We start from the raw sequence: 27,865 nt of genomic DNA on the forward strand, positions 1-27,865 counted from the left end.
GTATCATCTTTAATTTCTTTCATCAGTGTCTTATAGTTTTCTGCATACAGGTCTTTTGTCTCCCTAGGTAGGTTTATTCCTAGGTATTTTATTCTTTTTGTTGCAGTGGTAAATGGGATTGTTTCCTTAATTTCTCCTTCAGATTTTTCATCATTAGTGTATAGGAATGCAAGAGATTTCTGTGCATTAATTTTGTATCCTGCTACTTTACCAAATTCGTTGATTAGCTCTAGCAGTTTTCTGGTAGCATCTTTAGGATTCTATGTATAATATGATGTCATCTGCAAACACTGACAGTTTTACTTCTTCTTTTCCGATTTGGATTCCTTTTATTTCTTTTTCTTCTCTGATTGCTATGGCTAAAACTTCCAAAACTATGTAGAATAATAGTGGTGAGAGTGGGCAACCTTGTCTTGTTCCTGATCTTAGTGGAAATGGTTTCAGTTTTTCACCTTTGAGAACAATGTTGGCTGTGGGTTTGTCATATATGGCCTTTATTATGTTGAGGTAGGTTCTCTCTATGCCTACTTTCTGGAGGGTTTTTATCATAAATGTGTGTTGAATTTTTTCAAAAGCTTTTTCTGCATCTACTGAGATTATCATATGGTTTTTCTCCTTCAGTTTGTTAATATGGTGTATCACGCTGATCGCTTTGCGTACATTGAAGAATCCTTGCATTCCTGGGATAAACCCCACTTGATCATGGTGTATGATCCTTTTCATGTGCTGCTGGATTCTGTTTGCTAGTATTTTGTTGAGGATTTTTGCATCTATGTTCATCAGTGATATTGGCCTGTAGTTTTCTTTTTTTGTGACATCTTTGTCTGGTTTTGGTATCAGGGTGATGGTGGCCTCGTAGAATGAGTTTGGGAGTGTTCCTCCCTCTGTTATATTTGGAAGAGTTTCAGAAGGATAGGTGTTAGCTCTTCTCTAAATGTTTGATAGGACTTACCTGTGAAGCCGTCTGGTCCTGGGCTTTTGTTTGTTGGAAAGTTTTTAATCACAGTTTCAATTTCATTACTTGTGATTGGTCTGTTTATATTTTCTATTTCTTCCTGATTCAGTCTTAGAAGGTTGTGCTTTTCTAAGAATTTGTCCATTTCTTCCAGGTTGTCCATTTTATTGGCATAGAGTTGCTTGTAGTGATGTCTCATGATCCTTTGTATTTCCACAGTGTCAGTTGTTACTTCTCCGTTTTCATTTCTAATTCTATTGAATTGACTCTTCTCCCTTTTTTTTTCTTGATGATTCTGGCTAATGGTTTATCAATTTTGTTTATCTTCTCAAAGAACAAGCGTTTAGTTTTATTGATCTTTACTATTGTTTCCTTCATTTCTTTTTCATTTATTTCTGATCTGATCTTTATGATTTCTTTCCCTCTGCTAAGTTCGGGGTTCTTTTGTTCTTCTTTCTCTAATTGCTTTAGGTGTAACTTTAGGTTGTTTACTTGAGATGTTTCTTGTTTCTTGAGGTAGGATTGTATTGCTATAAATTTCCCCTTAGAACTGCTTTTGCTGCATCCCATAGGTTTTGCGTTGTGGTGTTTTCATTGTCATTTGTTTCTAGGTATTTTTTGAGTTCTTCTTTGATTTCTTCAGTGATCTCTTGGTTATTTAGTAGTGTATTGTTTAGCCTCTGTGTGTTTTTATTCTTTACAGATTTTTTTCCTGTAATTGATATCTAGTCTCATAGCATTGTGGTCAGAAAACATACTTGGTATGATTTCAACTTTCTTAAATTTACCAAGGCTTGATTTCTGACCCAAGATATGATCTGTCCTGGAGAATGTTCCATGAGCACTTGAGAAGAAAGTGTATTCTGTTGTTTTTGGATGGAATGTCCTATAAGTATCAATTAAATCCATCCTGTTTAATGTATCATTTAAAGCTTGTGTTTACTGTTTATTTTCGTTTTGGATGATCTGTCCATTGGTGAAAGTGGGGTGTTAAAGTCCCTTACTATTATTGTGTACTGTTGATTTCCCCTTTTATGGCTGTTAGCATTTGCCTTATGTATTGAGGTGCTCCTATGTTGGGTGCATAAATATTTACAATTGTTATATCTTCTTCTTGGATTGATCCCTTGATCATTATGTCGTGTCCTCCTTGTCTCTTGTAACATTCTTTATTTTAAAGTCTTATTTTATCTGATACGAGTATTGCCTCTCCAGCTTTCTTTTGATTTCCATTTGCATGGAATATCTTTTTCCATCCCCTCACTTTCAGTCTGTATGTGTCCCTAGGTCTGAAGTGGGTCTCTTGTAGACAGCATATATATGGGTCTTGTTTTTGTATCCATTCAGCAAGCCTGTGTCTTTTGGTTGGAACATTTAATCCATTCATGTTTAAGGTAATTATCGATATGTATGTTTCTATGACCATTTTCTTAACTGTTTTGGGTTTGTTTTTGTAGGTCCTTTTCTCCTCTTGTGTTTCCCACTTAGAGAAGTTCCTTTAGCATTTGTTGTAGAGCTGGTTTGGTGGTGCTGAATTCTCTTAGCTTTTGCTTGTCTATAAAGGTTTTAATTTCTCTGTTGAATCTGAATGAGATCCTTGCTGGGTAGAGTAATCTTGGTTGTAGGTTTTCCCTTTCATCACTTTAAATATATCCTGCCACTCCCTTCTGGCTTGCAGAGTTTCTGCTGAAAGATCAGCTGTTAACCTTCTGGGGATTCACTTGTATGTTATTTGTTCCTTTTCCCTTGCTGCTTTTAATTTTTTTTTTTTATTTAATTTTTGATAGTTTGATTAATATGTGTCTTGGCGTGTTTCTCCTTGGATTTATCCTGTATGGGACTGTCTGTGCTTCCTTGACTTGACTATTTCCTTTCCCATATTAGTGAAGTTTTCAACTATAATCTCTTCAAATATTTTCTCAGTCCTTTTTTTTTTTTTTTCTCTTCTTCTTCTGGGACCCCTATAATTTGAATGTTGGTGCGTTTAATGTTGTCCTAGAGGTCTCTGAGACTGTCCTCAATTCTTTTCATTCCTTTTTCTTTATTCTGCTCTGTGATAGTTATTTCCACAATTTTATCTTCCAGGTCACTTATCTGTTCTTCTGCCTCAGTTATTGTGCTATTGATTCCTACCAGAGAATTTTAAATTTCATTTATTGTCTTGTTTATCATTGTTTGTTTGCTCTTTAGTTCTTCTAGGTCCTTGTTAAACATTTCTTGTATTTTCTCCATTCTATTTCCACGATTTTGGATCATCTTTACTATCATTACTCTGAATTCTTTTGCAGGTAGACTGCCTATTTCCTCTTCATTTGTTTGGTCTGTTGGGTTTTTGCCTTGCTCCTTCATCTGCTGTGTATTTCTCTCTCTTCTCATTTTTCTTAACTTACTGTGCTTGGCGTCTCCTTTTCGAAACCTGCAGGTTCGTAGTTCCCGTTGTTTTTGGTGTTTGGCCGCAGTGGCTAAGGTTAGTTCAGTGGGTTGTGTAGGTTTCCTGGTGGAGGGGACTGGAGCCTGTGTTTTGGTGGATGAGGCTGGACCTTGTCTTTCTGGTGGTCAGGTCCACGTCTGGTGGTGTGTTTTGGGGTGTCTGTTACCTTATTATGATTTTAGGCAGCCCCTCTGCTAATGGGTGGGGTTGTGTTCCTGTCTTGCTAGTTGTTTGGCATAGGATGTCCAGCACTGTAGCTTGCTGGTCATTGAGTGGAGCTGCATCTTAGCTTTGAGATGGAGATCTCTGGGAAAACTTTCGCAGTTTGATATTACGTGGGGCTGGGAGGTCTCTGGTTGACCAATGTCCTCAATTTGGCTCTCCTATCTCAGAGACTCAGGCCTGACACCCAGCTGGAGCACCAAGACCGTGTCAGCCACATGGCCAGGCAAAGTTCAACCAAAGTTGTGATACTTATTTCCCTTGTAGGAGTCCACATATTAAGAGGCACCGTGGGAGGAGTATATTAATAGCTACCATATCTTGGGTCTTGCGATTGCCTTTTCCCTCAGCGACATCACCTCCCGGCAGGTCCTGAGGAGACCAGCCTCCTGTGAGAGAGAACTGGACCACACAGTTTCCCAAAGCTGAAGCCCCAGTGGGTCCTGAGGAGACCCAGCTTCCGTTAGTGTGGACTCGACCCCGGGTTGTCCTGAAGCCTGGGCCATCAGCATGGACTCAGCCCTGCGTGTTCCAGAAGCCAAAGACCCAGTGGGTCCTGAGGAGACGGACCTCTTGGCAGCTGTCCACAAAGCCCCTATTCTTAAATTAAGCAATTTCAAGGTTCTGAGCAATGAACCTGGCAGGAGAGACATAAAGATGGTAGAGATGGGATCCCTTCCCTCAAGCAGCTCACTGATTACTAAGAAAAATAGATATTCATACAAAAATCTGAAAGTGGACTGTCAGGGGCTCCTGTTCCATTAGGGTCCATTTATCTGGGAGTGTTGGTTGTCTATGGTTGGCATGATTTTTGATAGTTCAGTGCCTGTGTCTGGTTGCTAATATAGTTATCATCACTTCTGGAAGATATGATGCATTTACTGAGATGCTACCACATTCCTGACACTGTGGTAGGCATCGCAATACAGTGGTGAACAGAAGACGCAGTGCCTGCCCTGAAGGAATTTACCATCAAGTTACTAGGTTCTAGTGTTTGAATGAGATATTTTAGGAAGCATAACAAATGTAGGCAGTCTTTCTCCCTAGAGGGAGAGGGATTTACACTTATGATTAATCTCAGTGAGTGATGGGAAACAAGGAAACAAGTGGATTTCTATGCAAAAGAAATAGCTCCTATGCTAATATTAACATGATGAAGAGCTCTCACTTTGGCATCACTGCAGTGGTGCAGCCCTGCCAGCTCCTGGGCTGGGTAGCAGAGAGCAGCAAGGAGGTATGAATGTAGGGACCCACTGTGAAGGCCTCAGATGCCAGGCTAATCAGTGTGGACCACATCCTGTAGCCAGTTGCTCTATAACAGCTCAAGGGGTTCCACCAGGGAGTGAGATGGGAAGATGTGCCTACACCTCCCTCATCTCACAAGCAAACAGACAATAGAAGAGATGAGGGGTAAGAGGTGAAAATGCTAAGGACATAGAGTACATAGGACTGCATGCTTTTTAGTTGCTGTAAAGGAGGAAGACAGAAGACTGAAAGTTGACGTCTAGGTTTCTGGCCAGTTTAAATGGCAGTGCTTAGGGGAACCCAGGAGAAGGAGGAGGAAGAGGCTTTAAGGAGACGATAATGCGTCCAGTTTTGAACATGTTGTTTTGTCATACTCATGGGATATTCAGAGACAGATGTCCGGGAGGTTTGGGCATAAAGGTTTGTTCCAAATAAGAGCAGAGTGGGTAATAGAAATTTGGAAAGCATTGTTCTAGACATGTTAATCAAAGCCTTGAAATTAGATGTGAATAGTAAAGCCAAATAATGAGACCCGTTGGGGGCTCAGGATGTAGTCCTTAGAATTTCTTTGCTGGCCCAGCACTCTCCTTGCCAGGCAGATCCAATCTACTCATTGTACTGTGACCGTGAAATTGTCTTTAATTTTCCCAGGCAAAGCTCCCCTCCTCATCTCGTGCCCTCTCTACTAGCTCTTAGCACAACTTGCCTTGGATTCTAATTAGCTGTGGATAAGCCTGCCTTTGCCCCCTAGCCTGTAAGCTCCTGCAGAGCAAGAACTATTCTTATTCTGCTCTATGTGTGTCTCACCTAATAGGTCATCAGTAGATGCTTGGGAAATTAACTTGAACTGATCGGCCTCTAAGTCTGTGAAACCCTTCTAGATGACAGACATTGTATGTACACTATGCCACATGATCATCACAACCACCTGTGAGCTGTCTATTATTATCCTCATCATGCACATAAGAAAACTGAGGTTCAGAAATTGAAATAGGTCACACAGCCAATGAGGACTGAAGCCCAAATTTGAACCCAGGATGGTCAAACTCCAAAGCCCATGCTCCTTTCCCTAGGCCCTATGAATTCAACAACACAGTATCTTCTCGGTTGCTTCTAAAGTGAGTAGAAAGTTTAGTATCATCTAAATACTATCAAAAATGACCAGCCTAATTGAGAGGGGAAGAGTAAGAATTGCCACAGTTTTGAGGAAGTTTGTTTCTTTTCATCTATACCAAAAGGATTAATAAGCCCATTTTTCAGAGAGTTAAACAAAGACCCAACAAGGGACCACTGAGCTGTCGCTACAAGCACAGAGGTTGGAAAATGTGGTTTCTTTTTCCAGCTTCTCATTTGGAAAACAACAAAATTCCCCAATTCCATGCTATTCCTGTTTCCTCACCCCGTGGACTTATGTATCTTTGTGTGTGTTTATGTTACTAGGTTTGCTGAAAAGCCCAGTGAACAAGACGGCCCTGATGCTGATTGCTGTGAGCTCCTGCATCCTGGCCATGGTGTGTGGCAGTCAGATGTCCTGTCCACTCACTGTGAAGGTGACTCTGCATGTGCCCGAGCACTTCATTGCAGACGGTAAGAGCTGAGCGTCGGAGATGCCCCGCACCTACTCGGCACCTTGCACCCCTGTGTGCTCCAGTGTTCCCCATGCGTGGCCCAACCTCAGAATTATATTACTAAAAAAGAGAGAGAGCATCCAAAGACCTTAAAAGAGGTCTTTATCTTTGAAAATCCTGGATTATTTGAATGGAACTAAAGACTGCTTTTATTCCATGGGCAAGGGTAAGGTTTGTTAATAAAGAAAGAATTCAAATGTGCGTGCAGAAAGATTGAGCTACTTCAGAGAACCTACTGTTTTCTTATCATGCTTGTGCATCCTATGCCTAACTAAAAATACCGCCCCGCCCCCCAAAATAGTCCTTCCTATTTTAAAAATACGACAAAGAAGACTGTATGAGCTTTGTTGGAACTTCCTAAGTGTCCTGGATTATACTCATATCTCATTCGCTGTAAATGTCCTTTACAAGCATGTTATATCCTACCATTTACTCCTCACCCAATTAGTTTGAATTAATGAGACACTGTAGTTGCTATACTCATTCGCAAAGCATGGTCCAAGAAACTGATTAACGTGCTTGATATCTATTGCTAAAGTGCCCTCCAGAAAATTGTTCCAGTTTATATACTCCAGCAGAATGTGCTGTGTTTCCCCAAATGCTTGGCATTATTATTTATTTATTTATTTTTACAATTTACATATATTATAACTTTTCCTTTACATATATTACAAAAAATTATGTTTCTCTATAACAGAAATGTATCCATTGGGGGGAAGAATTTTTTTTTATTATTGAAGGGCAGTTGATTTACAATGTTGTGTTAATTTCTGCTGTGCAGCAAAGTGATTCGGTTATACATATATATACATTTTTGTATTCTTTTCCATTATGGTTTATCTTAGGATATTGACTATAGTTTCCTGTGATATACGGTAGGACCTGGTTGTTTATCCATTCTATATATAATAGCTTACATGTGCTAATCCCAACCTCCCCCTCCATCCCTCCCCTCCCCCCTCCCCCTTGGCAACCACCCGTCTGTTCTCTATGTCCATGAGTCTGTTTATGTTTTGTAGATAGGTTCATTTGTGCCATATTTCAGATTCCACATATAAGTGATAGCATGTGATATTTGTCTTTCTCTTTCTGACTTACTTCACTTAGTATGATCATCTCTAGTTGCATCCATGTTGCTACAAATGGCATTATTTCCTTCTTTTTTATGGCTGAGTAGTATTCCATTGTATATATGTACCACATCTTCTTTTTTATTATTAATTTTTATTGGAGTACAGTTGATTTACAAAGCTGTGTTAGTTTCAGGTGTACAGCAAGTGAATACATATATACATTTTATATATATATATATACACACATACTCATTCTTTTTTCAGATTCTTTTCACATATAGGTTATTACAGAATATTGAGTAGAATTCCCTGTGTTATACAGTAAGTCCTTATTAGTATTATTATTTTTAAATGTATTGAAAGTTATCATAAATATAATAAAGAAGAAATATTAAGTATGCAGCTTAATGAATTTTTACATGAGTTCACCCAGATCAAACATAAAACATTTCCAGCACCTTCAGCTTCCTTATGCCCCCTCCCAGTGAATCCCATCCCAGGGATAACCACCCTTCTAGCACCATATTAGTACCATTATTATTTTTTAAAATCTTTTTCCCATTGGATATGTATCAGATGTTTTTGAGATCCTTTATATTTGTCAGCCATATTTTAATGCAACTCGATTTTATCTCTAATCTTTTAAGTTACAGTGTTCACAACTTCGCACCAGTCCCTTCAGTATGTTCTGTGCAGAGTGGAACTTTCACCTCCTTTCTCTCCTAGACTTATACTAGAGCATCCTGTGTTTACTCCTACTTCACCAGAGTGAACTAGCCCCTACTTTAATTTTTTTTTTAATTTTTTTTTTTACTGAGGTATAGTTGATGTGCCTTATTATATAAGTTTCAGGTGTACAACATATTTTGCACAATTTTTAAAGACTATATTCCATTTATAGTTCTTATAAAATACTGGCTATGTTTCCTGTGTCATACTATATATCCTTGTAGCTTATTTATTTTATATGTAGTAGTTTAATCCCCTACCCGAGTCTTGCCCGTCCCACCTTCCCTTTCCCCTCTGGTAAACACAAGTTTGTTCTCTATATCTGTGAGTCTATTTCTTTTCTGTTATAATCACTAGCTAATTTTATATTTTATTTTTTATTTCTATTTTTCAATTGAACTGCAAGTAAGTTTAGTATTTCTCATCTTATATGCATTCAGTTGATTTTTTTGACCAAAGCAGAAGACTTTTGGTTCATCCCTATCAAATCATATGTGCACATAAGACAGGAAAATATGGGAATATGAAATGGCAGAGGCATAGCAGAAGTAGAAGGAACAAAATTTACTGAAGCAGCTAAGCACATAGGCTCGTGGAGCTTGGGACTGGAAAAATTGCCAGAACCTGGGTGTGGCTGGAACATGGGATGGGAGAGTAAGAGTGATGAAAACCAATAGGGCAAATTTTGACCATTGTTGGAGGCATGTGAACTTACCTTTTATCACCACCAGTCACTATTCATTAATTGTAGAATGTTAGGTCTTAGAGACATCCACATTTTGAATATTTATTCTCACGCATGTAGAAATGGAGCTCCTAAGAGGCTAAGTAACTTGCTCAGGGTCATGATAAATAGTTTAATGGCTGAGATCAGAGACTATAGAATAATACAAACAAAATTCAAATACTTGCCCTATTACCTGCCGCTTCTGTAGCCAAGTGAATTATTTACCTCTCTGAGTCTCAATCTCTGCGTCTATAGAATGGGAATGATAATAATACCTATCTCATAGGATTATTGTGAAGCCTACAATTCCATATTTATCAGATTTTTAGATAGCATATAGGTGGGAAATAGCAAAATCAAAGGATTACCCAAGAAAACTATAAAACTACTGTGGTGGCTTCAAAGGATAGACAAAAATGTGGTAAATTAAAAGGTGCCCTTTCCCGATAATTCTTATTCTGATCTCTGTCATAAACTTAAAGCTTTATAACTACATGTAGACTTGTCTGTTTCTGCCTCTAGACTGGAATGTCTCTAGGCAAGACTGTCCCTGGTGACAAACATACCACATGGCCTCTGATGGATGCTCAATAAATATGTGTTGAATGAATGATCAGGGCCTAAATTAAAGCAGAATTATGAAAAGTTCTGTAGGATTCTTCTACCAGATGTCTAAGCAGAAAGGGGAGGCTGAGTGAAGGAAAACTAAGGCAGAGAATGCGTAGAAGTCAAAAAAATTGGACATAACCATGGAATATTCAAGATTAGAGACACAATTTAGCAAACATGACACACACCGTTAGGAGGACCTAACCCAAAGTGTGTCAGTCTCGAGGCATAATGGAACCCTCTTTCCCTACATGCTATAATATCTTTGTAAGGAATGTACCCTCTGAAATGGGACATGTTTGTGTAAGTCTCATTTTTCTCATCTGTAAAATGGGGATTATTTTGAAAAGATTGAATGACATAATATGTATAAAATACCAACAGAGGATCTAAAACACTGGGATTGCTTAATAAATAACAGCTGTTATTATTCTTATTCCTAAAATGATCCATAAAGGAAGAGACATCAGAAGCTGGACTATAGTCAGACAAGAAGGTATAAGAAATTATGTAGATGAGAGTAGCTATTCTCAGGAAAATGGAACAGGGAGTCCATTATATGCCCCCCAGCCCCTGGCCCATGGAAGTCTTGTAATGTCTTCCCAGTGGAAGACACTAACACTTGAAGGTCCTCCATCTTCTGGGGATCTTCAGGAATCCAGAAAGCAACCAATGCTTGAAGTCAGGTGGACAGCTGTCTAATAGTTCTAGGCAAGCAGACCTGCCACAGCACAATCCAGTGCCGCTTGTGGGTGGATAATCTCTGTGCATTGCTCATTCCATTCTCCCAACAGGTCTCCAAAGTGATCTTTATTATCGCTATTTGACAGATAAAGAAACCAGGACTTGAAAAGCAGTAGAGTCTTGCTTTCCATGGGGGTGGAACATGATCTGACAAAGAAAAAATCATATGGGTTGGACTTAGTGGGGCCTCTAGCTCTGATTTCTGGAGATATGAGAGTGTTATGCAGGGAGGCAAGAGGGGAAATGATGACAGTGGTGCCTATTTTCTTGAACCCTTATCACTTGGCGTTAATATTTATAAATGCATTGAGATATAGAATAAATAAAGAATGCAGATTGCATGTGTGTAATTAAATTATTTTTTTTTACATATATTATACAGCCAGATCAAAGTATAGGCCCCCACCCAAGGCCACTGGCTGAGTTATAAACAGCAGTACCGTCATAATGAGACTTATCAGGATGAGAGAATGATGTCAAATGGGAGAGAATCCGTTGAGACAAGGCCACCCAAGGACCGTGGCCAAGGCAGCTCTCACCTTTCTTACCTTCCCCCATGAAGCTTAAGCTGCCAAGCTGCCAGCCCTTTCTTAGTAGACAGAGCCCTCAGCCAACCTTGTACATTGGGCTGTCTGTGGTGCTGAAGTATTGGAGATGGCTGAGTAATGGGTTCGGTCTTCAGGAAGAAAATGAATTTTGTACTTGTGTGACAGCATAGTTGTACTTGATGCTTGCTGCCCATTACAAGAAAAAGGTCAGCATGATATAGTAATTGTCCAGAGCTCAGCTGGTAAGAACAATAAATACTAACAGAGTCCCCATCCAAGCCCTTGGCAAATATCGTCTCTTCCTTTGTCTGTGCCTTCTCAAGGCCACTGGTGGCTTTTTGCTCTGCTAAGCACATAGTGAAGGGATAGACTAGGTTTGTGTCCAAATTTACTGAATTTGGCACTTGTTTTTCATCTGAGGCCTATAAGTGATCTTCATTTGGGTTATCTGGGCTCATGATCCCCAGAACTAGTGAATCACATTTTCTAGGAGTAGAGCCCAAGTATTAATATTCTCAACAAGAACTTGAGGTGATCCCTTAACAGAAGTTTGAGAGCTGCATCAGTATCTCTTTAAGTGTTACTTTCCTTTCATCTAACAGATTAACAACTCCTTGAGACCTCTTGGAGCCCTGATAAGGGGCTTTGGTTTCTTCCATCTTAGACTTGATCAATGCTGTATTAATGGAGCTGCCTTATGGTACAATTCCAGTGATTGCCCATAGCACTGAATACCATGTGAATGGTCCAATATGAGTTTTATAACAAGGCAGCTCTCATCACATGGATTTGGGCTTCACCCAAATTGCCCTACAGGTAGCATTATTGATGAATGGTTATTGGTTAACATTAAAAGCTCATATGAGTTGAGATGTTAGTTTCTTCATCCCTCGAGGCTCCCAATGTATAATATGTCAGGATATATTCACCAAATATCCTGGCCCTATAGTAAGCCAGTAGAAGAGACAACTTTTAAAGGAATAAGCTGTCTAGATTAAATGGGTGAAATGGTTCCACTCCAGTGTAGATAGATAACACTATGCCTAGAGTTCTCTGTTCCATTTTGTCCTGGTAGTTGTGCTTTAAGAAGCACAGAAGTCAATGATATATTGGAAGGCATCCAAAATAAAGGAATTGCAGCCAAGAGATTGGAAAAACATTGTCAATACCTAATAACCCCTTAAGGAAAGGGTGGAGGAGAATCATTCTATAAGAAGAGTTGAAGGAACTTAGACAAAAAGTGAGCTTAGAATTATTGAGCATATCTGTTATGAATATGGCAGTGTTCAAAACACTTTACATGGAGTTACTAATATAATTCTCATATCAGAACTCTGAGGCAGGATTTAGCATCCTCTTTTTGCATAAATGGAAGGTAGTTTTTGGAGATGTTAAGCGATTTGGCCAGATTAACACACAGAAGTGAAGCAAGGTATGAAAGCCCAAGTCTACCTAAACCTCTCATCCAAGTTTTTTCCATGTCCCATGCTTCCACAAAAATGACCATGATAATTATCATTTGTCTTGAAAAGGGAGCAGGCTTGTTCTGGAAGTCCCCAGGAAGCAAAATTAGAGCTATATGGGTGATGAGGGTGGTCAGAGATGGGAGAAGATTGAGTCTTAATCTGGAAATGTCTTCACTTTCTAAGCTTTAGTCTCATCTATAAAGTGGGGGATTATAGCAGTACATATCTCCTAGAGCTATTGTGAAGAATAAATGAAATAATGCTCATAAGGCTTTTAGCTCAGTACCTGAGACCTAGTAATGGCTCAGTAAGTCATATACATGTTAGTAGTTGTGATAATACTTTTTTAATATTGGAAGGGGGTCACTGTAAGGTAATGAGTTCCCCATCATAGGGAATTTCCTGAAAATAGATGACCACATTTCTATGAAGCCATAGAAGAAAAGTGAAGAAATGTGTTTGGCTAGGGTACAAAATATTTTGAATCAGAACCATTTTATCAGACTATAAATTTTTAAAACACTTAAATTTTTAGGACCTTTAGAGTATGTTTGTTTATTCTTTACTTCCTCATCCCTGAGTATCACCCATTCTTTGCCTAGACTCAGAAATGGAGTGAGACCCAGGAATGGGTTATGGCCAGTGATGTCTCTTAACTAAATACACCCCCTACCCAAGCACAGACTGTGTTCTTTTATGTTGATATGCTCACTGCATAAATATCTATGCCAAAATATCTGTTTGTTAAGGTCAAGTTAATGTGTTAGCCTTGACTTTGGGTTTGGACTAAGGTGTATTCAAGTCTTCTCTATTCCCTATGACTGAGGAATTGGGGATTATGGATTCCTTACCAGCCTATGAAATCCTCAAGTGGAAATGTTCATCATTAGGATGGCCTGGTTTATTAATATGCCACATGTGTAGCTGCTTTTGAACACAAAATTATATACAATGACTCTTGTTCTACATTTATTTGCTTGCACTCCTACTTTATGTCTTTTAACCCAAGAGAGTGAGCTAGTGTGTGGCTGTGCTGTTAATAAGGAATGAGGTTCATAAGTGACTTCAGAGCAAGTTTGCAGTGATTTGAATACATGGGAGGAGTATTTTCAATTCTTAGAAGTGGAAGTTACACCACACTGAAGGTGACCGCTTAGTCACAAACCACCAGGCAACTTGTCTAAAAAGAGTAGTTCCTTGGACATCTTGCTCTCTGGAATCATCTGGAGCTTTGTTTTAAAATGTTCAGTTTTTATTTCAGAGTTTTGAGCACCGTGGAACATGTTCAGGTATAGAAGTGCTCTACAGTATGACCTCTGCCTTTTCCATTCTTAACTCCTTTGCATGCACTTAATACTATTTAGACAAATAGGCTGCCTGGCTTTGTATTACCTCATTTCTATGTATTGCAATCCTACCCATGTCTAAGACCTAACTTAATTTTCTCCTTTCTCCGGAAAACCTTCTTCAACAAAAACCCCAAAACTTCTTCAAAGGAAACGCCCATCAGAAATAATCTCTCCTTCCTTGAAAATTACATAGAACTGTATTTGTATCTTTCTAATAACCCCACAGTCTAATTTCCATCGCTGTTATTGTTATGTATGTGTCACTGGAACAACTGACATAGTCCGAAGAACTGGCCTCCTGCATTAAATCAAGCGCCTCTCCAGTCTTTTCTCAACATTGCAAACAGAGCAATCTTTTAAAATGAAAAATCTCAACATGTCACATCCTCCCATAAAGCTGTTCAAGTACTTCTTATTGTACTTATTATAAAGCTTGAACTCTTTAACATGGCCTTTAAGTCCCAGCAAGATCAGGCCCCTGCCTGCCTCTCTAACCTCACCTTATACCAGTTTCTCTACATTGTTTTCTTAAATATCCTTGGCTGTCTCCTGCCTCAGGGCCTCTGCACATGTCCTTCTTACTCTCGGAAAATTTCTCCCCACTTCCTCAGTTTCTTCGGTACAAATTCCATTTACCCTACAGTGGTTGACCTCCCCTTTCATTTCCCAGTCTCTGCTGGGCCCATAACTATTCTTTCTCCTTGTGCCCTGCTCTATTCCTTGATTGCACTCATTTCTATTTGTAATTATAGTCTTATCTAGTTAATGTTGAGCTCTCCGACTAGGTTGCGAGCTCCTTAAGGATAGACATCATATCTGTTTGTTTTCAACATTATATTCAGCACCTAGGACAGCACCCAAAACAGAGTGCCCCCAAAGCTTTGGTTGAATGAAAATAAATAAATAATAAAATGATTTTTAGTAGCTAGTCTGAAATTTCCTCAAGAGCAAAGCCACAGTTTATTCATGCCCTAAACTATTGTGAAGCCTAACGAAGGTTCTGACTCAGTAGACATATAATAAATTATGACTGTGAAGCGAATGAAGGGAGAAAGGGCAGGCAGGTGGATGCAGATGCCCTAAGAAGATACATTCTGGGGAATGACGGTGCAAGAAATCTGAGGCTGCCTCCTCTTCTTATGACTGACTTCACTTCCCAAGGTTTTTGTTCCCATCCCCAAAGATAAGAAACTCCAGTCAAACTCACATCTCTCCCGCTCCAACTCCAAAATGAAACAAGCCTTATCCCAGAGCCCAGGAAGAGGGGAAAATATAAATTGAGCTGAGATTCAGAACACCCGGGGGGGAGGTGGCAGTGAAATACCAATAAACCATATTAATATGCTGAAATCAGGAAGAATAGGTTGAACTCCAACCCAGATTTAATAACTATACGCGAGAGAGTGCAGGAGAAGGTAAGCCTAGGTTTCAGTCAGAATTAAAATGAGATCTGTAATGAAACTGGTAATATAATTATAAACTGTGAAAACTTTTTCCCTTCTCCCTCTTCTTGTACTGAATGGACAGCTTGCTAAACAGTGGCCTGGAGCTGGTGCTGGGAGCTGTGGAGAGCCCCTAGAGTGGATTCTATTTTGTTTTGTTTTTTCGCCTCCAATCTCTTCATTAGAAAAGTCTAAGTCCACAAAACCACGGAAGGAAAAAATGCTTCAAGCCATTTCTTCCTTAGATAGTAACTAATCCCCAGGTTAAAAGTGACAAGGGACTTGAGGGAGAACAAACCCCAGAAAACCATTCTAAGCAGCTGAACATGTTCAAGCTTTTAAAGATATCACAACGGCCATTTCGGTTGCGATCTTTAATGGCACTTTGTGCTACGATGTTAACTTGGCTTCCTACCAGGATGAATTGTTACTAATTTCCCTTCTTAACAAAAGGTATAACTGAGTTTGACATCCAAATTTGGAGACTAATTTCTGTGTTTTGATAGCACATCAAGTCCAAAAATATATTAGTAGGAACTAGAGGCAGAGGATGGTTGCAGGGGGTAGGGGAATTTAATTTATTCTCGTTAATAATTCTGCTGTTGTGAGCAGAAAGCCACTTTGACTTTTTGACTAGGAGGAGAGAATAGCAGGTGGGAGCTTTGATGGGATGGAGCTCGGGACTGTGGAGTTAGATGTTCCATCATTGTTGGCTTGCTGTTTGCAAAGTGGTGTAGGGTTGAGGCAATGGTGCAGTGCTGGGATAGAGAAGGTCACATGGTACAGAGGTTAGGTGCATTGATCTGTGACCCAGCGGGTGTGAGTTCTACGCCCAGTTCTTCTGATGTCTAGTTTTCTGACCTTGGTAATATTAATTCATCCCCCGCTGCTCACTTTTCTCTCCAAAAGCAGTGTTGATATTCCTTGCCTCAACTGAGTGTCAGTGGGGCTGGTGAGTGTGCGTGCACTTGGCCAGCTGTGAGCATAGCTCTGATGATGAGAACGTCGTGCTTTTCCCTTTCTGTTTGTTCAGTGTTTTATTATTTTTGAAGACAAAGAGGTTGAGAAGAGGTCTTAGTGGGTATGGCCAGGTAAGAAGAAGGTACAATTTTAGAGAGGCTTAGCTTGGCCCCAAGGAAGAAATTAAATAGTTAAAAATTCATGAATAATATCGCCACTTCTTGATTCATATATAGTGCCTGTTTCTTCCCTTCCTTCCTCCCTCCTTCCTGTGGTCAGCAAATATTGCACACCGCCTTCTCTGTGGCATGCTTCGATGCTCAGGGATGCAGATATGGATAAAACACTATCTCTGACCTCCCCCAGTTTGGTGGTAGTAAGACACTACCAAGCAGATGAAATAGGAAACACAGTGTGTTAAGAGTCTTAACGGGGTTTGCAGTGGGAAAATAGGGGAGGGGCAGCCAAGTACCCCAAGCTGGAGATGGGGTGTGGTGCTAAGGAGAGGATGTCTTAAGGAGGTGCTACCTGAGTTGGGTCTTAGAGCCACTGGTGCTTCCCTGGAGGTGGGTGATGGATGACACAGGCTTTCCAGAGGGGTCATGGACACTTTTCACTGCATCCCTATAGGCCCTGCTGCTCAAGCCTCCTGGTAATTGTGACAATAACAACACTGTGAATTGGTAACATTTACAGAACATTGCTAAGTGCCAGGCCCCGTGCTGAGTGCTTTGCAAAGCATTACCTCATTTAATTCTATTACCACCTGTGGTAGATCCGGGCATTTTCCCCATTTTAAATTTAAGGGAAACTAAAGCTGAAGGAGTTTATGTGACCACCTCAATGTCCCACAGGCAGGAACGGGTTGAGCAGAATTATTTCAAATTAGTGGCCACAGGATGTGGTAGACAGAGAATTATTCAATGACAAGATCAGGTTCTACCTCTGCCACAAATTCATCTTGACTTTGGGCAAATCTCAATTCTCCAGGCTTCTTCCAGGTTTTTTCATTGTAAAATGTGGGAAAGGGAACAAGATGGTCTTAAAATTCCTCCCTGGCCTAACATTCTAACGGTAGAATGAGAAATACTGGGGTTCAGAGTCCCTCTTTACTCATCCCAGTAGGTATGTGGCCTCCGGAGTATTTATGCAGTCGTTCCATTAGCATCCTCAGTCCTCAGTGCTTTCTGACTCTTGTTTGGGACAGTCTGTGGCTAGGCAGCCCCTGAGCAAGGATCTTGGGAGCACAGGCAGCTGAGCAAACCTTTCACAGCCCACAGTTGCCATTTGAAGAATGCTTAGAAGGATCACAAGCCAAGCTTGTGCAGGGACCGCAGGCTCCCAGGGCTGCTGGGATGAAACAGAAAGTGGTGGGGAGCTGGGCCGTGGTGGGAAAGATGCCTCTCAGTCTCTAACTCCCAGCTTCAGCTGCTGAGGGACCTTGAACATCTCGGATGCCAGCAAGAGTATGGGAGGGGGAGGATGCATCATATTCAGAAGGAAATGATGAGATGGGAGGAATAATTAAAACCTGTGTATCCCTCCTGCTTCTCTTCCGCCCCCTGCTCATTCCTCCCCGCTTCCCCCTCCCCACTCCCGGCCTGTGGTGCCCAGCAGAGCCTTGCTGTTTGGCTTTCCTCCCTAGCCACGCCTCTGAGTTATCTAACCCAAATATATCTGTAGCTGCACATCCTTGTTATTTTTTTTTTTTTTTTTTGGCTGCTCTTGGCAACTTCCTGGAGCTCTGCTAAAGTCCCTGGGCATCTCACCCTTACTTGGAATTATTCCCAGAGCCTGGACCACCCCTGAACTTTCCATGTCTTCCCTCCCCTGCTTTCACCCTGATTCTCATTTGGACTTTATCAGTGAATCCATCCATCAAGACCGTCAGCTGACACTGCTGAGTGTCTACTCAGTGCCAGGACTCATACTCTAGAATTCACTCAGATACTATCTGCACTAAGGGAGTGTGAGGTAGGGGAAAGAACAGGAGATTTAGAAGCAGAAAACCTCCAGTACGAATCTGCACTCCTCCACTTACTAACTATGGATCTTGGATGAGTCACCTCACTTCTCTGAACCATCCATTTCACCATCTATAAAAGTACAGCTCTTCGCCTCTACTTCACAGGGCGTTGATGAGGTTGAAATAGAAAGTGGTATGAAAATAGCCTATAACAGGTGCTCAGTAAATGCTAAGCATGCCCTCAAAGGGATTGCACTTGTTATTTAAAGTGATTGGATAGCTGTAAACCAGAAGACAACACTAGAAGGCAGATCATAATCTGGACCAGGCGGGGCATATAGTTAAGAGTCAGCAAAGGCAGAAGTAGAGACACAGATGTAGAGAACAAACGTATGGACACCAAGGGGGGAAAGCGGCGGGGGGGTGGGCGGTGGTGATGGGATGAATTGGGCAATTGGGATTGACATGTATACACTGATGTGTATAAAACGGATGACTAATAAGAACCCGCTGGATAAAAAAATAAATAAAATAAAATTCAAAAAAAAAAAAAACAAAGAGTCAGCAAGACTGCCAGGGAAGCCTGGTGATTTCCACTGGACAGATCTGGGTAAAGCTTCAAGGAGCTAGAGGATTTAATTTGCCTTGGATGTGTCCCATCGGAGGAAGCTGGATGGGCAGGGATTGGAAGTGAGACTCTATGCTTTGTTGGAGACGATGAGAGAGAGTGAAGACAAGAAGGGTGACCCTCCAGGCAGGAGGAACAGTAAGAGCAAAGGTGTGGCAGGAGCAGATAGCATCCAGAGCATCTGCGGCTCTATGGGGCTTGAACGGGACCAAAAAGAGGAGCAGATGAGAAGAGCAAGGGTCTCTGTGTTGGGCTTTTACCTTGGAGGTGGCCGGGGGTCAAAGCCGCTAAAGGGTTTTAAGCAAGGGAGTATAAGCAAGGTAGTTGCTTAAAAGGCAGTGCAGTATGGCAATTCAGAGTTCAGGCTGTAGAGTCCGATGTATCTGGGCTCAACTGCTGGTTCCATGACTTACTAATAGTTATTTGATATTACAAATGTTACTTAACCTTCTGGCGCGTTTCTGAATCTGTGGAGTGGACATAATAATAATAGCTCCCTCTTAGGAAATTTAAATGAGATAATATCTCTCTAGTATTTAGTAGAATGTTTGGCAAGCACTAAACACTGGGTGGTACTTGTTTTTATTGACATCATCATCTTCATCACTCTCTCCTAGTCTAAGTTAGTCTCCCTCTTAAATGATCCTGAACTTTTCTTTTTTGCACTCAGCACATTCACAATTACTTATTTGATGTCTAATTTGGATAAGAGTCTGAGCTGTAGATTCACACTCCCTGGGTTCAGTACCTGGCCCTGATATTTCCTAGCCATGAAGGATTGAGCTAGTTATTTAATTTCTAAGCCCTTGTTTACTCATCTTTGAAAGGGGGATGATAGCAGTAAACCACCTCAAAGGGCAATCAAATGATTGTATATGAAGCACTTGACAAGGGCTCGGCACATAGTTGAGACTTGGGAAACAATACCCCTGATGATGCTACTTTAAACCCCTAAGAGCTAAGATTGTAGCTGTCTTGTTCTTGTGGAGTCTCCAGTACACAGTCAGGGTTCAATACAGATCTGTGGACAGACTGACCACAGTGTAGAAGGTGAGTCTGAGGGCCCAAGACAGAAGGCAAGCAATTTATTAGGGGGCTGTTACATTTAGTCTGTATGATAATGTCTGAACAAGGGCATTAGAAGTGAGAGTGAAGATAAGGGAGTCCTATGGAACGAGAGCAAGGAAACTTAGCAGTTCATTGCAAGGAGGCGCCAAAGAGGGAAAGGAGTCAAAGACTACTTGACATCTGCCTCCTGGGATCCCTTAGAGGCTGGTGACCCCAGACATCAAAATAAGAGTGCTTTTTGCCAAGGTGTGAAGTGCATGAACACCAACAGCAGAGCGCATGGGTTCAAGTCCTAACTCCACCTTCCCTATGATGCTGCTTCATCTTCGGAAAAACAGGGATGCTAATGCACCGGGAATCAGACTGGGATCCTGAGGATTAAGTGGTTGTTAAATGCAAGAGCCTGGCCGTGGTAAACACACCCCAAAGCTAGCTATTATTACTATTCTGCTCACGGACCAGCTTTCCTACGTGAGATCAAGAATCAGGTGCCCACCTCTTGGTTATGTTTGTAGAAAAGAAGGAAAGAAAAATGCAAGGAACTTTGAAGAACACACGGTCTTAGGACCTTTACAAATCCTACCTGGATGGAAATTATTAGTAAGAGATGTCACTGTGCTCTGTGAGCAAAATTAATTTGCCAGATCTCTGAAGGCTGCGCTCCTGAAGGTTTGAATCATTTGAGTAATATTTCAGGTGAAGTCTCACCACAGTCTCCGGGCCAGGATGGAGAATGGAGAGAGTGATCAGTCCTGGCCCTCACACAGGTGCTGACATGACCGGTGAGTGTGAAGGCTCCAGGGGTGGCCATTTCCTGAAGAGACTCCAATGCAGCATTAACGTGCCGGGCATGCAGCCTGCCGTGGAAGCAGAGGCTGGAAGGGAGGCCCAGGGGCCCAGTGATTGGAGCTGGTGTCACATTTGAAATATGGAGACAATTAACAGTGGCAGCTTCTGCCTCCTCAAGAGAGAACATAGGTGCAGGGGTGAGGGCACACAGTGGCCATGGGGCACATGGCAAAGCAGCCAGCTTGGCAATTTTCTGAATTGTAGAATGTGAGAGCCAAAAAATATTTTCAGCCTTATCTTTTCTCATTTCCTGTCTCGTTAGCACTCCAGCCAAATGAAATGGCTGTTTCCTGAAGGCCCCGGTTCTCTTTTTTTTCCTTTACAACCATTCCTTCCTGTCATCTAAATCCTCGTTTCCCTCCGCTCCACCTAGCTGCTGCTTCCTGGTACTTAAGTGTTCAGCTCAGTTGTGGCCACCTTGACTTTGCAGGGGAGACAAGGGCCCCAGCTCTGTGCCTCCAGAGCTCCCTGTTTCATCTTCATCACAACCTTGATGATGGTCTGTGGTAACTGTCTAGTTATCCTGCAACTGAACCATACACTACTTTCAGGCAGGGTCTCTCTCCTCCACCTTGATAGCCTCCAAATTTCGTCACAGTATTCAACAAGGAGTGGGAACTCTGTATTTTTATTTTTTTCTTTATTTCTCTGTTTTTTAAAAATTTATGGGAGTATAATTGCATTACAGTGTTGTGTTAGTTTCTGCTGTAGAACAAAGTGAATCAACTATATGTATACATATATCCCCATATCCCCTCCCTCTTGCGTCTCCCTCCCACCCTCCCTATCCCACCCCTCTAGGTGGACACAAAGCACCGAGCTGATCTCCCTGCGCTATACAGCAGCTTCCCACTAGCTATCTGTTTTACACATGGCAGTGTATATATGTCAGTGCTACTCTCTCAATACATCCCATCCTCCCCTTCCTTCCCTGTGTCCACAAGTCCGTTCTCTACATCTGCGTCTCTTTTCCTGCCCTGCAAATAGGTTCAACAGTACAATTTTTCTAGATTCCATATATATGCGTTAATATACAATATTTGTTTTTCTCTTTCTCATTTACTTCACTCTGTATGACAGACTCTAGGTTCATCCATATCACTACAAATGACCCAATTTCATTCCTTTTTATGGCTGAGTAATATTCCACTGTATGTGTGTGTGTGTGTGTGTGTGTGTGTATATATATATATATATATATCATATCTTCTTTATCCATTCATCTGTTGATGGACACTTAGGTTGCTTCCATGTCTTGGCTATTGTTATAGTGCTGCAATGAACACTGTGGTACATGACTCTTTTTGAATTATGGTTTTCTCAGGGTATATGCCCAGTAGTGGGATTGCTGGGTCATATGGTAGTTCTGTTTTTAGTTTTTTAAGGGACCTCCATACTGTTCTCCAAAGTGGCTATATGCAGTTCTCACTGAGGTTGATCTCAAAGGATTCTTAGAGGAAGGAGGGGTTGAGTTGAACATTAAGGGTAGGTTGGGCTTGGACAGATTCATCAACCCCTTCAAAGAATTTGTTTGAGGAGAGGATGAGACTGGTTTGTGCAAAAGGAAATTGAGCTCAGCTTTTCCCCCTCCCTTATCAATCTGCTGAGTCAGCCCTCAGCAGCTCCCAGTCTCACACCTTCCCCATCCTCACACCCTCCCCGTCTTCACGCTCCCAATAAGATCCATCTATACAACAAGCACATACTTATGGCATATCGGGTATTTCAAATATAGCGTGAGACAGCAAATTGGCATTTGGAGCCCTCCAGTCACCTTTTGAATCTCCATCCTTCTGCCCTCCCAGGATCAAGCTCACTATTAGAATCCAAATTAACATAATATTGGTTAATTATAAAAATAATCAACTAAAAGTCCTCAATGTGCCCCTGATGTGGCAGGCAGTGTACCAGGTGTTTTACCTACTATGTCTTAATCTTTCCGGAACATATTCACTCGTGGAACAAATATTTATTTCATGTTCCTTATGTGTCCTGGAGCATTAGAGATGCTGTCTTGGAAAAAACAACAATAACACACACACACATGATAAAGACCCTGCCTTCATAATGCTTTCATTCTCAGCAGGAGACACACACCAAAGCAAATTAGCAAAATAATGGAATATGTCGAGGCGATGAAATAAGTGAGAGCTGCTGTGAACATAATTAAAATGGTGTAAAATAATTAAAACAAAGAGGAGAGTTGGGATGTCATCTCAGATAGGGTGGTCAGAGAGACCTCTCTGAGGAGGTGGCTTTTAAACTGAGATGTGAAGTGAAGAAGGAAGAAAGGGTACTTCAGGTAGAGGGAACAGCAAACCCAAAGCCATTGACAGAGAAGCTGGGACAGGGTCAGCATGGTTGGGTGGATGGGGTGAGGTGGGGTTGCATAGGTGAGCAGGAGCCGGGTCTTCTGTGGCAGAGGCATTCTTTTGCCTTTGCATCTGATGCTCAGCAAAGTAGGGCTCTCATGAGCATTCCTTTGTTCAGAGGCATTTCCTGTCTGCCCCGACTTTGTATGTTTAAATTAAGCCGGGCCACCCTATTCCTGGCTTGTCACCATTCATGAAAAATTTCAGCATCCCTGCTCTGGTCACTTCTCCCCCTGACGTATCCCTTCTTCCCTCATTTATTGCCCTCAGTTCAGTTCTGTGTCTGCCTGACTCCTGACATAGTTTTTGCTTCTTTTCCTCTGCCTGTCTCCACGCTGCCCTGAGAACCAGGGACGGATTGACCTCTCGTTGGGACATGCCTCCCAGGTCCATCGCAGACACAACCCCACTGCCCACTCTGATTCCATGCACGATGGCACCCAGAAACCAGCTCATTTAACCATCCTGACACCCAGTTCCCAGTTCCCAACTACTACTTGTCACCTCATTATTTGAGGTCCATAATTTGAGAGGGATTAGAATTTGACTAAGCAACCTGAGTATTTGAAATTTCAAAGGATAAATGAATTGGTAAGATGGAATTTCAGGCAGTGAATGACGATTATTATTATTATTTTTTTTAAAGAATTTGCCCCTATCTCCCACTCATTTAAGTCTGCTTTTCAAAATCCTTCTCCATTGCCGTAGAAGATGCTACTTGGGGAATCTCAGGGCACTTTCCCATAATGGAAATGAGAAAGTCGAAAAGAAACACACCAGCAAATAATGTTCCTTTTTGCCCTGGGATACTGTTCGTGATTATTTCTCAGAAGTGATCTTTAATTGTTTCATCTAAAGAGTATGCGTCTTCTTTCCTCTGACTCTCTTCCTAGAGGCTTGTGAATTAGATCCAGCTATTAGTAGCACTTACTAATTTCCTCTGAGTCTTGCCGGCTGAAGCACTGGGCTTGAAACAACTTTTAATTTTGTTTTTAATTAAATTTCAGTTGTTTCAAATCACTCACTTTTAATGTCCTTTCTTTGCAGCCCTCAGAAGCAACAGGAGCTGTGTGTTCTTGTTGATACACACACACACAGTCTCATGTGCATGTATCCATGGCCTGGCTAATGACTGACTCCTGGCTGAGGTCCAGAGCAAGAGCAGGCAATTAAGAAAATAGAAATGAGTCCCAGAATGAGCCTTTGTTTACCCTGTTATATTCAAAGCTTAAGCAGGAGTCTCTGTTATTGTGTTTGTTTTTGCCAAACTGTATTTGAACAAGGCAACATTCCCTTGTATTTCACAATAGGGTTATCACATATATGTAAGTAAAAAATAGTATAAGAATAGCTAACACTTATTAAGCATTTATTATGTGCTAGGTACTGCTTTAAGGACTTTATGTAGATGACTTCATTTACATTAAAAGTGAGTAATTTAAAACAATGGAAATTTAATTTACATATATTACCTCCCACATTCCTATGAGATTCTTATCCACAGTTTTATAGCTGAGGAACCAAGGCCCATTGAACTGGATCATTATCTCTGGATTAGTGCCTGGCTGGGCTGGAACATGAACACTGGCCGCCTGACTCCACGGTCCTGCTCTTAAGCAAGGCACTGGACTCTCCGTCTACAAAAAAACAGGAAGGGCCTCATTATCTAAATGAACTTAACAACATAAAATAGAGAAAATTGACTAGTTCTTTGCAAAAGTGAAATTATGTTAGTGTCTATTTGGTCTGTTACGTGGCCTCCGGTAAAGCCCGATCCTGTTGTGTAACTCGTAAACCGCACTGTGGGCTTGAGTTCAGATTCACAGAATCCTAGTTTGGGTATTTAACTGTGCTCTTTCAGATACTTAGCACCGCAGAAAGGACAATTGAGTTTGAAAGCAAAAGCATAAATACACGCCAAATCTTACACGTCCCCTAGTTTAGCTAACATCATTTGCTTTACTGCTCGTTCCAGCCGAAAATATTTAGAACCCAATGATTTTCCATCTTAGAACTTCACGTACTTTACATTTTTTTTTTGTAAGAAACATTATTTAACTGATATCACCACTTTCCCTTCTCCTCCCCAAATATACACACACACACACACACACACACGCGTGCACACGCGCACACACACACACACACACACACACACACACACAGCCTGCTGAGTACTCACAGCAGCTCCTTTCTTTCTCCGCAGTACTCCTTATTTGTAATCCTGTACGTGTTGCTGCAATTACTTGTTTAATGCTCATTTCCTTGTGCATTTGCTGCAGCCAACTGCTGTAGTGCTGTGTCTTTTGTGTTCCCTGCTGAATACCCAGTTCTTCCAACCAGGCCTGGCATATGTATGGCACTCAATAAACATTTGTCAACTATGTGAATAAATATGTTCAGACTTAAACTCAGTAACCAGACTGCTGAGAAGTAAAGTGACAGTTAGATGAAGCACAGGAATGAGGAAATGAGGAAACCGAGTCCCAAAGAAGGTAATAGGTTTGCCCAAGCTCACACAGCTGCTGAACAAGATCTGTCTGACTCCAGAAGCTCCAATATCTCTTGCTGTGAGGATCAAGTGAGATATTGCACGTAAAGGTGTTAGACAGTATCTTAAGTGCTGAACAAACATTGCCTATTACTAAGGCTCATTAGTGAGTCTCCGGTGAAATTTGAAGCACCATTGGAGAACGTAGGGGGAAAACTGTGTGGTCGCCTTCTTTTGTTCCATTTGATAACATCTAAGGTGGTGTTCTTCAAAGAGCTGAAAGCACCATTGGTCACTTCATCCATCTGACCATCCATCCATCCATCCAAAATGTTTACTGATTACCTGCTAAGTGCCAAACGCTGTGCTAAGGAACCCTAATTTGAAGATGAGTTAGATATGGATTGTCCCTCCGAAAGCTCAGTCTCTTCCAAGGTAGATAAGACGTCAACTTGCCCAAACCTTGCCACGTGGGGGATACTAGGTAAGTTTGTGCTGAACTCAAATCCTTTAATAGTGACAATCATGTAAGGAGAGAGGTTCATGTGCAAGGCCATTGGGGCAGAAGAAGGACAGGCCACTTCCAGGTGAGAGGACCAGGGAGGACAAATTGCCTTTGACTGGGACCGGGAGGACAGGCATGGTTAGGAGGATGCTCCAGGATACGGGAACAACCTGAGCAGAGACAAAAGGATGGATGGGCTCGAAAGGACATGCCTGGGAGGGAGGAGCAGAACCATTTAGTCAGTTGCTGCCTTTTTTATCCAGTGCCTCTCCTAGTCCAAGGGAGAGAGGACAATCTTCCTTAGTTGCCAGGGACAAAACAAATAAATAGCAAGCACATTTGGTCACCAACTATGTGTTTGACTCAATACTGTAAATATATGTATATGTGTATGTGTGTGTATGTGTGTGTGTGTGTATTTTATTCTTTATTCCTCCCCAAACCTTCTGAAGTTGTTGGTATACTAGCAACAGCAGCAGTAGTAGTAGTAGTAGTAGTAATAGTAGCAGCAGCAGTACTCTTATTATTAAAGCAATACAGGAGTGATTGTAGTAAATATTAAATATGCCCTCATTCATATTGCTAGTCCTAGTCTGTTGGGTTGATGACTCTCTCGGTGTATATTCTTCCAGAATTTTTGCTACTCCTACACTGGCACAAATACATACGTACACGCACATGCATGAACACACACACACACACCCTGAATTGCTGCTTGTTTGTTTGTTTCAAACCTGAGATAAGATCCTACATATTCTTAGGCAACTTGCTTTCCTCATCAACCATGGACATCTCAGTATGGTATGTGGAGTATGTGATAGGTATTATTGTCCCCATTTTATAGAAGAGGAGCCAGGACTTTCCTGGTGGCACAGTGGTTAAGAATCCGCCTGCCAATGCAGGGGACACGGTTTCGATCCCTGGTCCAGGAAGGTCCCACATGCTGAGGTGCAACTAAGCCCGAGAGCCACAACTACTGAGCCCGCATGCCACAACTACTGAAGCCTGTGCGCCTAGAGCCCATGCTCTGCAACAAAGAGAAGCCACCGCAATGAGAAGCCTGCGCACCACAACGAAGAGTAGCCCCCGCTCGCTGCAACTAGAGAAAGCCCATGCGCAGCAACGAAGACCCAACGCAGCCATAAATAAATGAATGAATGAATGAATGAATGAATGAATGAAGAGGAGCCCTCAAAGTCAGATAATGGGCATAAAGTTCATCAGCTGGTAAGTGGCAGGGTTGAGGCTCCAACCAGTCCTTTCTGATTTCAGGGCCTGGCTCCCTTAAGCTACACCCCCTGAGAACAGAATGGAAGAACTCATCCTTCACATGCCATGTACCAGAAATGCGGATCTCAGTCATCCTATATCCTGTTTGAACCTCAAGACCTTCATTTGGTCCTCCAATAAAAATCTTACCCTTTCTCTCCTCACCTTTCCCAGAATTCATAGTAGGCTCGGCTGGTGCGGGGCTGGTGGCTCTGGACGCCGCAGTGAGCCTAAGCTGAGCCTCCTTTGTTATGTTGCTCCGGGAACCAGTATTCTGCATTTAAGCAGCTGTTCTCATCTGTGCCAGACGGTGAAATCTGTTTCATCAACATGACTGTTGAAACCTCTGATTTTTGGAAGCCTTGCCCCGTGTACTCCTTTGTAGCATCATAAAACAATTAAATTTAGGCTTAGCATTAATTTGAATTATTGTCCGGTTTCCAGAAAATATCTTCTGGAAATGTCAAGAGGAGGTATTACATGTCTTTGGAGATATTAAGTATTGAATTACAGTATTATGTCACTTTCCCCCTGCCATTTCTCTCTCTCTCGTTCGCACACACTCTCAGCATGGTCTGATTTATGTTTC

The 27,865-nt window shown here is 41.5% G+C and overlaps 1 protein-coding gene across 5 annotated transcripts in view; it reads left to right on the plus strand.

Annotated features, from left to right (window-relative positions):
• Window positions 1-27,865, plus strand: part of ASTN2 (astrotactin 2) — a 909,948-nt gene that overhangs the window by 369,979 nt on the left and 512,104 nt on the right. For all 5 annotated transcript variants that reach the window (XM_061200030.1, XM_061200026.1, XM_061200028.1 and 2 more), the window contains exon 6: window positions 6,294-6,440. In XM_061200030.1, coding sequence (XP_061056013.1) covers window positions 6,294-6,440 — 147 coding nt within the window. The remainder of the gene's footprint in view (window positions 1-6,293; window positions 6,441-27,865) is intronic.

Source organism: Eubalaena glacialis, chromosome 9, assembly GCF_028564815.1.
Source record: "Eubalaena glacialis isolate mEubGla1 chromosome 9, mEubGla1.1.hap2.+ XY, whole genome shotgun sequence".
Classification (NCBI taxonomy): Eukaryota; Metazoa; Chordata; class Mammalia; order Artiodactyla; family Balaenidae; genus Eubalaena; species Eubalaena glacialis.